Source organism: Propithecus coquereli, unplaced genomic scaffold, assembly GCF_000956105.1.
Source record: "Propithecus coquereli isolate 6110/MARCELLA unplaced genomic scaffold, Pcoq_1.0 Scaffold442, whole genome shotgun sequence".
Taxonomy (NCBI): domain Eukaryota; kingdom Metazoa; phylum Chordata; class Mammalia; order Primates; family Indriidae; genus Propithecus; species Propithecus coquereli.
In genome coordinates this window covers 438,468-452,921 of record NW_012150197.1, presented here as the reverse complement: position 1 = coordinate 452,921, position 14,454 = coordinate 438,468, and the positions used below count along the sequence as shown (strand labels likewise).

At 57.3% G+C, this 14,454-nt stretch overlaps 2 protein-coding genes across 4 annotated transcripts in view; both read left to right on the top strand.

Moving 5' to 3' along the window:
* The first annotated feature begins 7,072 nt into the window (after positions 1–7,072).
* On the top strand, positions 7,073–8,551 carry ABHD16B (abhydrolase domain containing 16B). The gene has a single exon (XM_012654595.1). It carries the CDS (start codon positions 7,133–7,135, stop codon positions 8,537–8,539), a length of 1,407 nt encoding a protein of 468 aa, XP_012510049.1. The 5' UTR covers positions 7,073–7,132; the 3' UTR covers positions 8,540–8,551.
* Positions 8,552–10,543: 1,992 nt separating this feature from the next.
* Positions 10,544–14,454, top strand: part of TPD52L2 (tumor protein D52-like 2) — a 20,186-nt gene continuing 16,275 nt past the window's right edge. For all 3 annotated transcript variants that reach the window (XM_012654593.1, XM_012654594.1, XM_012654592.1), the window contains exons 1-2: positions 10,544–10,666; positions 13,557–13,702. In XM_012654593.1, the coding sequence (XP_012510047.1) occupies positions 10,648–10,666; positions 13,557–13,702 (165 nt within the window). In that variant the 5' untranslated portion in view covers positions 10,544–10,647. The remainder of the gene's footprint in view (positions 10,667–13,556; positions 13,703–14,454) is intronic.

Below are 14,454 nucleotides of genomic sequence, written 5' to 3'. Positions count from 1 at the left end.
GACTAGCCCAGGCCCAGGACATCAGCTGGTGGGAGGGAGCCCACCTGGATGTATGAGGCCTGGCCTAGTGGACCCTAGAGACTCCAGACACCCTCCTGGCCGTCCCCCACTCAGGTCCACAGGCCCTGCCTGGGACTTTCCAGGGGGCTGAGCCGCTGACCGGGAGCCTCTGCTGGGGCAACCAGGACACGGGGACGTTTCCTGCGTGGCCTCCCTCCTGCGGCCCCAGCTCCCAGCCCTCAGCCCTGCTCCTTCCTCCCCCGCCCTGGGGGCTTTCCGCAAAGCCTGAGGTCTGCTATTTTTAGCTGAGGGAGAGGGACCAGTTCCTGGCCCCATTGCTGCCTCCAGCCTGGGTGAAACTGGGGCTGGGTTGGGCCTGGGGGTGGGGAGAGGTTGCAGTCCAGTCCTACAGCCCCTCCCTTCCCCCATTCCCCAGCCCAGGAGCACCTGGGGAGCCGAGGGGTCGCTGCAGGCCTGGGCTCCCAGCCTGGTGGGCAGGGGCACCCACCCTGGGGAGGTTGGGCCCAGGGCCTGGGTGGGCTGCCGCCCACTTCCTGCAGCCACACCCCAGCACTTCAAAGGCTGCTGGCGGCTCTGTGGTCACTCTAGGCTCCCACACAGCTGGAGGGGCTGGGCCGGCACAGGCACCCCTGGCTGCTACCCCTCCTCCCCCTAGGGCAGCTTCAAAGCAGCAGGGGCGGGCAGTCCTGTGGTTATCGCAGTCCCCAGGGCCAGGGTGGGAGACATGAAGGGGTGATGAGGACTCCTGGCAGGGCCCTCCTCTGTTCTTTCATCCTCCCCATCCCACTGCCTTCCTGGGTGGGCTCGGGGCAGAGGCCCAGACACTTTCCTGCCCCCCAGATCCTGTCCTGAAGAAGGACCACCTTGAGGGGTTTGCGTGTGGGCCTGGGTGGCCTTGCCTGGAGTTAGTCCAGGTTAGAGAAGCCACAGGAACCAAGGCGGGGGCCACCTCTCCGGACCTCTCAGGACAGGACAACCTCCCTTTCTTCCTCCTTCCAACCCGGACTCCAGCTGGAATGAGGGGGAGTGTGTTCAGTCGGGAGGGGACTTGAAGCAGGGCCTGCCCTGTGTGCCCCTGCCCCCACCCTGCCTGGGCTGCGGTGGACTTGACCTCATGCCAGCTCCCCAGGGACGGGCTGGGTAGGGTGTGGGGAGCCGGATCCTAGGAGCAGCCGCCCCAGAGTCCGGCAGACGCTGAGAACAGAGAGTGCCTGGGAGGGGAGTTTTCAGGGTCCCTTGGGGTCAGCTCTGGGACAGTTGCCATTTTTAATCTGCACAAGTGATTTAGAAGGAGCCGCTAGGGCTGTAACCCAGATCCGCTCAGAGTAAGCCGGGGAGGTGCAGGGCAGCACGGCCCAAGAACGGCCCCTCCCCCCAGCTGTGTGCAGAGTTGGGCAGTTGGGACTGTGCAGGCAGCTTCACCCTACGGTACAGGCCAGAAACCTGGGTTCCTGGTGGCCTTGCAGGGTCCCACCCAGCATTGTGGGTGGCTCAAGGTGGCTAGGTCTCCACTCCCCCTCCGCTGCTCTTCCACTCTTGGTGCTGAGGTCCGGAGACCTCTGCATGGCTGCAGGGCAAGGGGTCTTGAAGGAGCCCCATCCCCAACTTCTTCATAGCACAGACGCGTGGACCTTAGCAGAAGCCAGCTTTCAGCCCACCCACCTTGCAGGTGGTAGCTGCACCCCAGGAAGCAAGGCCTGGGAGCCTCCTGGGCACTTCCAGCTCCACGGGATCTCCACTCAGGACCATGACTCTAGCCTCCCTGCACCCAGCCCCTGCCAACCCGACCTGGGCTCAGGCTGTCTTCCCCCTCTCCGGGTGCAGGGAGGGCTCGGCTGCAGCTCAGGCTGGAGGTCTGACCACACATACTGCTTTTCCACTCCGCAGGGTGGCTGTCTTTGCTGGATCCTGGAAGGGGATGTGCAGTCACCTTCCCTCCCACGACAAACTGCAGTCCCCTCAGAGAGGAGCCCTGAGCCACAGGTGCGGTGGGAGGGGGGTGAGCTGGTGCTGAGGCAGAGACCTGGGTCACCCCTCCTTTCTCCAAGGGCTGCCTTGTGGACTGCCCCTCTGGTGACATCTGACCTAGGGCCTCATCACCCTGGGGAACTTTTCGATGGTTCCACGACTTGGAGGAACCAGGAAGAGGAGGCAACCTCTCTGTCCTCCAGGGGTCTTGGTGCCCTTCACGGAGTCAGGAAGCACATCTGGAACCCTCTGAGCTGACCCCTTTCCCCACCCCAAGACTGGTTCTCCGAGTCCACGCTGGCAAGGTGAAATGCAAGGGATCCACGAAGCGCCAAGACCCGGCTCTCAAGCCGAGAGCCAAGGGACCCCCCTGATTTCCATGCACCCCATCCTCCCCAACCTTTCCCTTCCCACTCAGCTTAATGTCCCCTCCTGTCCGAGATCCAGGCCGTAGTTTCTCTCTGGTCATTACAGGCGGCTGGCGCCAGTGTCCCCCAGGTGAGGGGTCTCCAAGGGACAGTGAGCGAAAGCCGGACCGGATCGCCAGGCGAGGTGGAATGGCTTCTGATGCTGGTGTGGTCGGCGGCCAGGATCAGAATTCATTAGATTTACACACAACACAGACAAATACTAAAAGCACGGAGCTGCCCCGCGTTGCTGCAGAGCCTGCAGAGACAAGCTCCTTCAAAGGACTCACCGCTGGCACAACCTTTTGGAAGTGCAATTTGGCAAAATCTCTTGGCCTCGAGAACACACTCTTTGACTCCTTGACCAAGCAATGCCGTTGTATAAATCTGGGGTATAAAAAAAGTGCCTAAAGGCTAGGGTCCTTGGACAAGGGTGTGCCCTGCAGCCATGTTTGCAGACGCAGAAGGTCTAGAACACGCGTGTCCACCAGTGGAAAGATGCGCTGGGCATCGGTACATGGCACTGCGGGAATGTGCAGCCGCCCGCGAGGGCAAGCGGCGATGCTCATGACAGACGCACCACGGAGAAAGGCGGGCGGCGGAGTGAGGTGTACACTCCATCCGTGGCAGTGAAAGCAAATGACAAGGTTACCCCTAGATAAGACCATGTGTACATTTGGAAGGCAGATAGAGAAGGGCGTGAACAGACACAGTCCAGTTAATAACTCTGGAAACCTAGCAGGGCGCTTGGAAAGGACGGTTAACGTCCTTGTTTCACTGGTTGCAGTGAGAATGTTACGCTTTTATTAACAATAACAACAATTAAACACTCACCTTTTATCAAAACCTGTATGTTGCAAAGATAAGACCTCTGACGGTCTTGTAAGCCAGGGGTGAGATCCGCCCCAGAACATCCAATGACTCTTCAAATTCTGCAGAAATCCAGCAAACTGCATCCTGCCCGAGAAGGGGTGGTGAGTCCCAGGGAATTCAGATCACATCAGGGCTGCAGGGCTCTTGACTCCTACCAGACTTTATCCTGACATGGCGAGCAATGTGGCTGTCCCCCACCCTTGCCACCTGTCAGAACACAAGGTAGGGGTCAAGGATTCTGGAGTGACCTTGACCCATTCCCACAGGAGAGGGGAAGTAGGTCTGCGGCAGGAGCCACCTGGAGGCTTAAGCAGCAATGTTGGGCAAGGACAGTGACTTCTCCCCAGGTCCTAGTGGGGCTCTGTCCCTCCCCACCCTCCTCTCCACATACACACAGCATGGTCACAGGCTTTCAATGTGATTGAAGACTCAGAACGCAACAATTTATGGCATCTTCTCTCCTGGGATAGGTGTTGAGGGGGACACGGGGGAAGGGCTGCTCAGAAGTGTCCTTCATCCTGGGCAAGAGACAGAGACAGAGGACAGGCCCTGCAGGGAGCCAGGAAGGAGAAAGCTCCCTCACAAACCACTCCCCCCGACAACCCCACTGTCCTTGCGGGCACTGGGTAATTAATTCTCTGTGACTCCAGATGTTCAGCAGCTGTCTTGGCCACTTCCGCTCCTTCTTCTGACCTTGTATCCGCCAGGAAGCATCCCCTCCTGTCCTTGGGCTCCAAGCCACCCCCACCTTCCCTATACCCCATTTCCTGAGCAGAGGCGTTTGTGCAGACTCAGCTCCCCCTCCCGCCAGGACGGCTTCAGCTTTCCTGAGGCCTGGGCAGTGCTCCCTGAGTGTGCCGCCGCTGTGGTGGGTCTATGTCCGGCTGGATGCCCTCTGCCAGGGGTTCTAATCCTGGTTCCTGCCCCTCCAGCCTCTGGGACTGGTTTTCTCTCTCTCCTTTTCTTTCTTCTCCAAGGTTGGCTCTGCAGGCTCCCAAAACATAAATCAGGGGCCTCCAGGGAGGCCAACTCCTCGTGGGGGAGGGTGACAGCCCAGTGGGGTAGAGTTCTCAAGACCAGCAGGCCCTGTGGGGGTGGGGTGCACGCTCAGATGTCTGCCTGGAGGGCACAGGGGCTTAGGGGGGTTGCCTCCACACACAGATAAGCAGGGACACAGACCCACCCCCTGCCCTGTTGTGGATACTTCCCTGAACAGATGGGGGTAGGGGCACAAGAGGTCACTACTGTTGCAGCTGGTCCAGTCTGGGGGGCTCTCTTGGAGGGGCGGCTCCCTTCCTGTCACATGTTTTCCTGTCTCAGCAGAGCTGGTGGTTCTGGGGCACTCGGGTGGGCTCCCATGGGCTGGTGGGGTCAGGGGCCAGGACACAGGATAAGACATGGAACCCCTGGGGGCCAGTGGCTCCAGCCTGTTGACCTCTGCCCTGTGGAGTCCAAATTTGATCTCTGGTTCTTCACCTCCTCCTTCTCCTCTGAGCTTTTAGCTTTTTTTTTTTTTTTTTTTGAGCTCAGGGCAGGTGGGCCTGGCTGAAAAAAAGCCTCCATTTCCAAAAAAGTTTCAGTCTCGGAGTAGATCAAGGTGGGAGACTGCCCCCAGGAGAAGCAGGCTCCTCCAAGTAGGATCTTTTCCTAAGGAATCAAAACAAAATGTGGCATGTCCAACATCCTGTGTGGACAATTCTCCAGGACACCTGCTGCTGTGTCTGCAGGGTCCAAACCAGGGATGGGAGCCTTCAAGGCACCCTCCCCCACCCACTGCCTGGACCTGGGCTAAGGAGGCAGGACCCCCAATCAGGTCTCCTCTGCTCTGTTGTCAGGGGTCACTCTTGTGATCTCACACAAATGAGGCTGGAGCCTATGGGCCCCCCCACCTAGGACAGGTAGCACCTTGAGTCTATGAAAGAGGTTCCCAGGAGAGTGAATGTCCCCACCCTCCCCCAAGGTTTCCATCTCCACCCTTGACCACATGGTTCCTCTCCCCACAGGGCCAGGGGTGGACATTTCGGGAGGAGGAGAACCACCAACTCCCATGGGAAGCTCTGCCCATCCCTGGCCCCAGGTGTGGCACCCATGGACTCGTTCCTGGGCAGGGCTCCTGCTGCTGCCCAGGACCTTGTGCAGACAGAAGGGTGGGGACCTTGACCAGGAGCACCGGTGGGCCCTGAGACACACCCTCTTGGTCCTCAGAACCTGACCAATGAGCAGAGGAGCCCCATCTGGGATAAAAACTAGATAATCAGGAAAATCTGTATCTCAGCTAGCTCTGTGTATGTGTGTGTGTGTGTGTGTTCATGTGTGCTGGGGGTAGGATTGCCAGATTTAGCAAAACAACAAAAAACCTGAAAACAGGATATCCAATTAAATTTGAATTTCGGATAAACAATTTTTAAATATAAGTATATTCCCTTTGATATTTGGAACACACTTACACTCGAACAGTAATTACTGTGGCATTCACCTGTAGTCCCAGCTACTTGGGAGCATCATTTGAGCCCAGGAGTTCAAGACCAGCATGGGCAACAGCGAGACCCTATCTCTAAAAAAAAAAAAAAAAAAAAGAAGTATTTGTTGTTTATCTGGGATTCAGATTTAACTGGGTATTCTGCATTTTATCTGGAAACTGGGGATGGGGGGATACCTAGCACCCTCAGTCACTCACTCTGCCAGTTGATCCCTGTCCTTCTGTCCCCAGCTTCTGAAGACAGCAGCTGATGATTCTCAGAGCTGGTGGCGGCTGTTTGGGCCAGGCAGTGCCCAGCCCAGACACAGGGCAGGAGAGCAGAGAGGGGTTGCTGGGGCCTGGGACTCCCCTTTCCCCAAAAGGCTGAGGTCTCGCAGGCAGGCCTGGCTCCTGGGCTCAGAGGCTTTGGCTGCGCTTGCCAGATTCCCTGGTTTCAGCAGTTTTGTTTCAGGTCTGGGGAACTGTTGAGTGGGGAACCCTGAGCCCCGCCTTTCCCTGGGGCTCCCCCTGGTGGCCTATAACCGGCCCCTTCCCCCTCAGGTGGGCTGACCCTTCCCAGGGTAGGGGAAAAAGGGGAACCCGCCAGAGCCCTCCAGAAAAGAGGAAGGTACAGCCTGTGGAGTGGGCGCGGGGGCTCAACCAGGAACTGAAAAAGAGGAACCCCAGCCAGGCAGGACCCACCTGGAGAAGGTCATTGCTGCTGCTGGCAGCCAGTGAAAAGAGGATGCAGAACAGGGGGGATTCTAGCCCACACTCACTCCTTTCCTGAGAGGGAGGTGTTCGGGGCAGGGTTAGCGGGCCAGGGCGGGCCCTGCAGCGGCCCTGGTCCTGACTCTGCCTTTGGCAGAAGACTTAAGCCAGAGGGCGAGGTCGGGTGCTCACAGCAAGCTGTCTTCGCAGTGAGACCCCAGCATGTGCCAGGCAGAGGTCAAGGCTGCCCGTCGCCTGTCTGCTTGCTCATCTTCGGTTTAGGGAAGCAGGAGATGGGAGCTGCCAGGTGTGGGTGGGGGCCCGGTGAAGCAGGCGGAGGGCGTCGCCGCTGCGCGTCCCAGCGCTCCGGTGCGGGGGCGGGGCGGGGCAGAACTTGGGGTGCACCACCCCGGAGCCCTTTGTGCGCCCATCACCCTAGTGTCGCCTCTGCCCCAGCAACAGTGACTCACAAAGCTGGCCCGTGCTGGGCGGAAGCAGCCTCCCCTCGGCCCTGGAAGGCCCAGGTCACAAAGGCCTTTAGGGCCCAGCCTGGAGGAGGCATGCCCCGAGACAGCCCTGTGCAGCGCTCGCCCCTGCAGCCGCTGGCCGGGCCGGGCCTGGGCTGTGGGCCGCGACCCCGGCCCGGCGACTGGGCGTTCGGGCCAGCGCGGAGCGGCCCGTAGCCTCGGCGTCCATGTGTGTCATCTGCTTCATGAAGGCGCTGGTGCACGTGTTTAAGATCTACCTGACCGCCCACTACAGCTACAACTTCCGCAGCTGGCCGGTGGACTTCCGCTGGGATGACGTGCGCGCCGCCGGCGGGGGCGGCCACCGAGCGCTGACGTGCGCCGCGGCCGTCGCGGGCGTCTGGCTGCTGCGCGACGCGGCGCTGGGCGGGGACGCGGCGGGGCGGCCGCCGCGCGGGGCTCGCAGCCAGACGCGGTGCCTGCTGCAGCAGATCCGCGAGCTGCCGGGCCAGCTGGCCAGCTACGCGCTGGCCCACTCGCTGGGCCGCTGGCTCGTGTACCCCGGCTCCATGTTCCTGATGACGCGCGCGCTGCTGCCGCTGCTGCAGCAGGGCCAGGAGCGCCTGGTGGAGCGCTACCGCGGCCGGCGCGCCAAGCTGGTGGCCTGCGACGGCAACGAGATCGACACCATGTTCATGGATCGGCGCCGACGCCCCGGCAGCCACGGTCGCGGGCTTCGCCTCGTGATCTGCTGCGAGGGCAACGCTGGCTTCTACGAGATGGGCTGTCTATCTGCCCCGCTCGAGGCCGGCTACTCGGTGCTGGGGTGGAACCACCCAGGCTTCGGCGGCAGCACGGGCGCGCCCTTCCCTCAGCACGACGCCAACGCCATGGACGTGGTGGTTAAGTACGCGCTACACCGCCTGCACTTCCCGCCGGCGCAGGTGGTGATCTACGGCTGGTCTATTGGCGGCTTCACGGCCACCTGGGCCACCATGACCTACCCAGAGCTGGGTGCGCTGGTGCTCGACGCCACCTTCGACGACCTCGTGCCGCTGGCACTTAAGGTCATGCCCCACAGTTGGAAAGGGCTGGTGGTACGCACCGTGCGCGAGCACTTCAACCTCAATGTCGCGGAGCAGCTGTGCTGCTACCCCGGGCCAGTGCTGCTGCTCCGGCGCACGCAGGACGATGGGGTCAGCACCTCGGGCAACCTGCCCCCGCTGCCGCACGGCGACGTGGAGGGCAACCGCGGCAACGAGCTGCTGCTGCGTCTGCTGCAGCATCGCTACCCAGCCGTGATGGCACGCGAGGGCCAGGCCATCGTGACCCGCTGGCTGCGCGCTGGTAGCTTGGCGCAGGAGGCTGCCTTCTACCTGCGCTACCGCGTGGACGATGAGTGGTGCCTGGAAGTGCTACGCTCCTACCGGGCGCGCCGCGAGGAGGAACTGGAGGATGAAGAGGCCTGGGGGCCGCATGGGCCCGCCTTCCCCTGGCTTGTGGGCCAGGGCCTGAGCCGGAGGCGGCGCCGGCAGCTTGCGCTGTTTCTGGCCCGGAAGCACCTCAAGAATGTGGAAGCAACTCACTGCAGCCCGCTAGAGCCTGAGGACTTCCAGTTGCCCTGGGGGCTGTAGCCCACAAGCCAGTGGTGGTTTGCACGCTCGCTCACCTTCCAGGCTTCTGTTGGTTCACCTTCCCACACCCCCAACCAGTAAAGCTAGCCCTGCCAGGGGATCCTGACCTGGTGTCTTGGGGAGGATGGGCAGTACATGGGGACCTGGTGCCCTCCTTCATGAGAGCATTCTGCCCTTTCCTCTCTTCTTCTCTGATCCCTCCCTCCTTCATTTTCCTCCCAAAACACTTCTGGACATTTGCACCCAGCTCCAGTTTATGGCAATGCTGTGTGGTAGGTGCCTCGATCACCACAAGAGAATGATGGGAGCAGGGGCTGTGGGGCCATCAGGAAGAGCTCTTCACCTGACCTGGGTTCCAGGATGGCTTCTGGGAAGATGACACCAACTGAGTGTTGAAGGGTTGCCCCTAGCTGTGAAAGGAAGACGTTGGCATTGAAGATATAAGACAGGTCTTAGTACGTAGACATCCCCAGAAGTGTGATGCTGCTAATCTGTAGAGTTTTCTCCCCACCCCCACACTTCTGGCTTCTATAGGAGGGGAGAGTAACAGGCAGAGTGGCATGTGGGGCTGCAGACACCTGCACTGACCCTAATTACTCAGTGTCTCCTGGAGCCAGGCCTGGGCTGGGTTTTGCTCCTGATTCAGGGATGCAACGTAGAAGGAGAGACAAGGCCTCTGCTCACCACCATCTATAATGTCGCTTCTTTATATTCTGCCCCGAACTGCACGAAGCAGGGACTGTTGGCTCTCCCTATTGTCCCCGGCCCCTGGACAGGCCAGGTTAGGTTGGACAAGAATCTCTGTAAAAGGTGGCAAGTGGGGAAGACATGTTATTGAGAGCACCAGAGCAGGATAAGGTCGTGATGGTGAAGGCCCTAGCACCGCGCAAAAATACCAGGAGGACACCTGTGGGAGGAGGTGGGCCAGGTGAAGGAAGGGGCAGTGGTTGGGGCTTCCATGCCTAGGGGGTCAGTGCCTGCAGAGTGGCCTGGCTGGAAGGGGGAAGTGCAGTCCACAGGGATCAGATCCTAAAGGGTCGGAATACCATTTAAGGATTTTCTTCCAGGGGCAGGTAGAAGCCAAAGAAGGGAAATTGTGGGACTTGTTTCAGTGGGGCCAGCTGCCCGGTGGTTACACACCTCTCCTTTGAAGTCAGGCAGATTCTTGTTCCAGTCTCCTGGTGGCCCTTCATCCAGCTGAGTGACCTTGGGCGAGTTACTTTAACCTCAGTTTCCTCATCTGTGAAGTGGGGAGGGCTCCAGGACTTGCTCTGTGGTTGCTGTGAAAAGGAGGTGAGACGGCAAAGGGCCGGGCGGCAGGCGAGGGCTTCCCTGCAGCGTCCACGTCCGTGGGAACTCCGCGGGCCGAGACGCGCTGGACTAGAATAATTCAGAGACCGAGACGCCTCCAGCTAGGTCCGAGCAGTCCAGAGGGCAACGGCGCCTGCAGGGCAAGTGGACAGATCGCGGTCTCGTCTTTTTCTACGTAACCCCCATACAGTAAAGTCTCCGTAAAAAGAACTAAACAAACAAAAAAGGACTTCCGGGGGAAAGGTGACCTCAGAATCAGGTGGTCAGGACTTGAAGGGATCTCATAGGGTCTGAGTCTGACCCGCAGAGGGGCGCGAGCCGTGGCGCTCGTAGGTATCGACATACATCCCCGACGGTGCCCTGGGGCTCAGCCCTGGCTTTCCGCAGCACCATGTTGGACGGTCCTCCCACTTCCCACCTCCCCGTGCACCGCTGCTCTGACCGTTCTACCTGTGCGTCTCGTTGGTGGAGCCAACACAGGATGGATGCCCTCAGAACTCAGCCTCCGTTTCTTGCTTCGCCCGCAGCTTCGGCCTATCAGGTTGAACCGGATAAACCGGGACGGGGCCAAGCCACGCTCTCATTGGACGCCGCGTGTGGGGGGCGGGACGAAGGCGGGCCATGCGCTCAAGCGGAAGTGGGCTGTCGCGTCGCCGATTACGTAAGGCCGCGTCGACCGAGGAGGTTCCGCTGGCTCGTGTGTACGCGGCGAGCGACTCCGGGTGCGGCCTGTTTGTTTCCTACAGCTCCGGCAACCGCGACCCAGACGCCAGCTGCGGCCCAGCCGCCGCCTGAACATGGACTCCGCCGGCCAAGGTACCTGCCGGCGCCGCGTCTCCGCCGTAGATGGGCCCGGGCCTCCCCGCGCTCCGCCCCTCCCTGGGGTTTCCTGTACGACTCTGGGTCCCTCAGTCTCTGCCCGCCCGTCCCGCGACCCGTCTCTTTTTTATTTTTATTTTTTGAGACAGAGTCTCACTGTGTTGCCCGGGCTAGAGTGCTGTGGCGTCAGCCTAGCTCACAGCAACCTCAAACTCCTGGGCTCAAGCGATCCTCCTGCCTCAGCCTCCCGAGTAGCTGGGGCTACAGGCATGCACCACCATGCTCGGCTAATTTTTTTTCTATATATATATTTTTAGTTGTCCAGATAATTTCTTTCTATTTTTTTTCAGTAGAGACGGGGTCTCGCTCTTGCTCAGGCTGGTCTCGAACTCCTGACCTTGAGCGATCCACCCGCGTCGGCCTCCCAGAGTGCTAGGATTACAGGCGTGAGCCACCGCGCCCGCCCTCCGCGACCCCTCTTCAGCTCCCGGGCCCCTCAGCTCGAAGCTCTCGGGTCATGGTGTGCATCTTCCGCCCCCGGGTCGGGCTGCTTGCTGGCCTCTCCAGCTGCCCTCCCTGTCTCCCCTGGGACTGTTCCGAGGTCCGCTTCCATGGCGCTCTCCCTTGTTCCCAGAGTTTGCGTTTCCTCACTCCAGGCAGGTCTCGTTATGCCACTCATTCCCCACCCGGCCCGTGCACTGCCGCCTTCCGTCTCTGCGAAGGGGCCTCGCGGACACTCCTGTGGGGACCTGGACCCGGGCCGAGGTGTTGAGGGCGGCTCCGGGGAAGAGGAGGGGAGGTGAAACCGTCCTCCCGTTCTGCGCAGCGCCCCTTGGGCGATAACTCTGCTAGGAGCCCGGCCTACGTAGGGCTTGCCTCGTGGGGAGAGGGGTGGAGTGAGTGTGGGGCACACCCAACGTTCCACGCCAGTTCCCAGAACAGACACCCCAGACCAGCAGGAGGTGACATGTGGAGCAGGCCCAGGAGGTTAAAATCTTGAGAAGATGATACAAGTCTGTCTTCCATTCTGGGGCTCTAGAGAGGGAATGCTAAATTTCTGCGTTGTCATATAACCACACTGGATAAGTCCAGGAAGCTTTTGTAATGTTTGGATCCACATATTAATTATTAGAATTCCTGGGTTCTGGTACATTCTGAAGGTTTTTATACTTTCAGTGGCTATTTACAAAACATTTGGACATCAAACGTCCCCAGGTCTGTTAAATTCAGGAGGCTTTTTACTGTTTGGTTTGCATCTCTAAGCATCCCAAGAACTAGATTCTGATCATAAGAATGATAGAAAACATTTACTGAGTACTTACTGTGTGCTGGACACCATCGTAAGCCTGTTTCTCAAATGATCTTTTACTATTTTCCAAATAACCCTTTGAGATTGGTCTTTCAATTACCCCCATTTTTCAGATAGTATACATTATTTTTTTTTTTTTTTACCTAGGGTGCCAGCCCCACACTTACTTTCTGTAGTAATGTTGGTAAGACTGTCCTGGCCTCAGTCTCATCCATAAATCAGGATGTGAGTGGCTCCTACCTGCAGGGGTGTGGTGAGGTTGGTATCTCACAGAGTGATTGTGAGGTGCCTTGGTACATGCTTGGTAAGTGTCCAGTTTCTATCTGAGGGTGATTTCCATGGAATCCAATTTTAGCTTCATCACCAGAAACTGTCCAAAAGCCTTCTATTTCAGAAATAGAAAAGAAAAATAGTAGAGATTTTAAGGCATTTCCTCAACTTGAGTAGGTTGAACACAGTGAATACAAATAATGAAATAAAATCATGTAGGTTGGTCTCAGATAAAAATCAGAATCAGTTGATAAAAAAGTGGGTATAGTTCATTTAGTAAACATCTGTCGAACACCAAGAAACTGTACAGCTCCAGCTGCGTGAGACACGCGAGGGGAATGAGATGCAGCCAGCTATTTCTACATCGAACATCTTTGTTTTAAGTGCAGTCTATTTTCAGTAGATTCCCTAGGATTTATGCAGTTGACTAACATATCTATAATTAAAGACACTTTCACTTCTCTCCAATCTTTGTGCCTTTTAATTTACTTTTAAACATGTTAGATCAGTGTGCTTATTGTTTTTATTAAAAACACATCAGACACCGTAGTAAGCTTGTTTCTTTACAAACTGCTTCTCAAGAGGGAAGATGTTTTTAATACTAATTGCGTAAGGGTACTGAACAATGGTCATGTGTCTGGAGGTGGAGAGAACTGAAGTTGACCATTTTTCCTTACATGATGTCTTGTAGACTGTCAGTGCGGACAGGAAGATGCATTTAACATGAAGAAAATAGGGTGACAGCAGGAATTTGAATCCGATGTGGGTATAGCTGAAGTGCGTGGACCTCTCCCCATGCTGGCAGCGTCCTGTCTGTGGGATGAGGTCAAGGATGTGATTAACGGGGGTTTTTGTTTTGCTGACTCCCTGCAGGGGCTGGGTGACTAGCACATGCTCCTTGTATATAATTTTAGCAAGTGCCTTGGCGGATGAGTTGAGTGGAAAGTCATCCTTATTGTGTTTAAGCTGCAGTAAGTTCCTTTTCTGTAAACGTTGGAAGATCTGTTAGGTTGGACTGTTTTCTTTATAGTGCGGGTTTCCTGCTTCACTACAGGGTAAACCAGAGTTAGCGTTTGGGTGCCTTGGGCCGACATTTCTAGTACTGGTATTAAGTTTGCATCTCGTGTGGCCTGAGGTTGGGCTGCTCTCATTCTAACGCCTAAGCTGTCTTCACAGACCTTTCAGAGAAGAGGTTTTAGTCTCCAGAGTCTCCTTCCCACCCTTACTTTCCTCCTGCTGGAGACCTCTACCTCATTTAACTCCTAGTAACTTACTTGACGCTTTGCTGCCTCATTTTGTCTCTGACAGACATCAACCTGAATTCTCCTAACAAAGGTCTGCTGTCTGACTCCATGACCGATGTCCCTGTCGACACAGGCGTGGCTGCCCGGACTCTTGCTGTCGAGGGCCTAACGGAGGCTGAGGAGGAGGAGCTCAGGGCCGAGCTCACCAAGGTGCTGTGGCTTGACCGTTTGTCCTGGGGTGACCATGAGTCAAGGCTCTCTCGGGTTCACGAGAGGCCAGTGCTCTGGAAGAGTTGCCTTCCCACCCTGCTCTGTGTTCCCACTGATTACAGGGCTCTCTTTGCATGGCCCAGCTCCACGTGCTTGACTCAGAGCCACCTGACAGTGGACACAGGGCCTGATTTCTTCCTTCCACCTCTGCCTGGCACCTCATAGGTGCTCCGTGAGGAGAATGTGCACACAGGGCTGGCCTCTCTTAGCATGCGATCTTGCTGGGAGTGTCTATGTTGGAATCAATACTTGACAATCATTCTTAAGACCCCGTGAATCTATCTGCCCTGGATCTTAGTTTTTTTCCTAAAAATACTTCTTTTGTAAAAAGTGCTTTTCACCTTGTAATGCAGAGTTTAATAGTGACTCACTTCAGATTCCGGAATCTAGAGGAATGAACTTGGTAGAGTTTGGAGCACTGCTCGTTGCAGGCCTCTTCTCTGTTTTAAGAGGCAAAGCCTATCTTTTATTTTATTTTAAAGAGATGGAGTTTTGTACTGTCACCCAGGCTGGAGTGCAGTTGCACTATATAGCTCACTGCAGCTTTAAATTCCTGATTCTCCGGCCTCAGCCTCCTGAAGTAGCTGGGACTGGAGGCACATGCCACCACACCTGGCTAATTTTTTTTATTTCTTCTAGAGGTGCAGTCTCATTTTGTTGTCCAGGCTGGTCTCAAACTCCTGGCTTCCCAA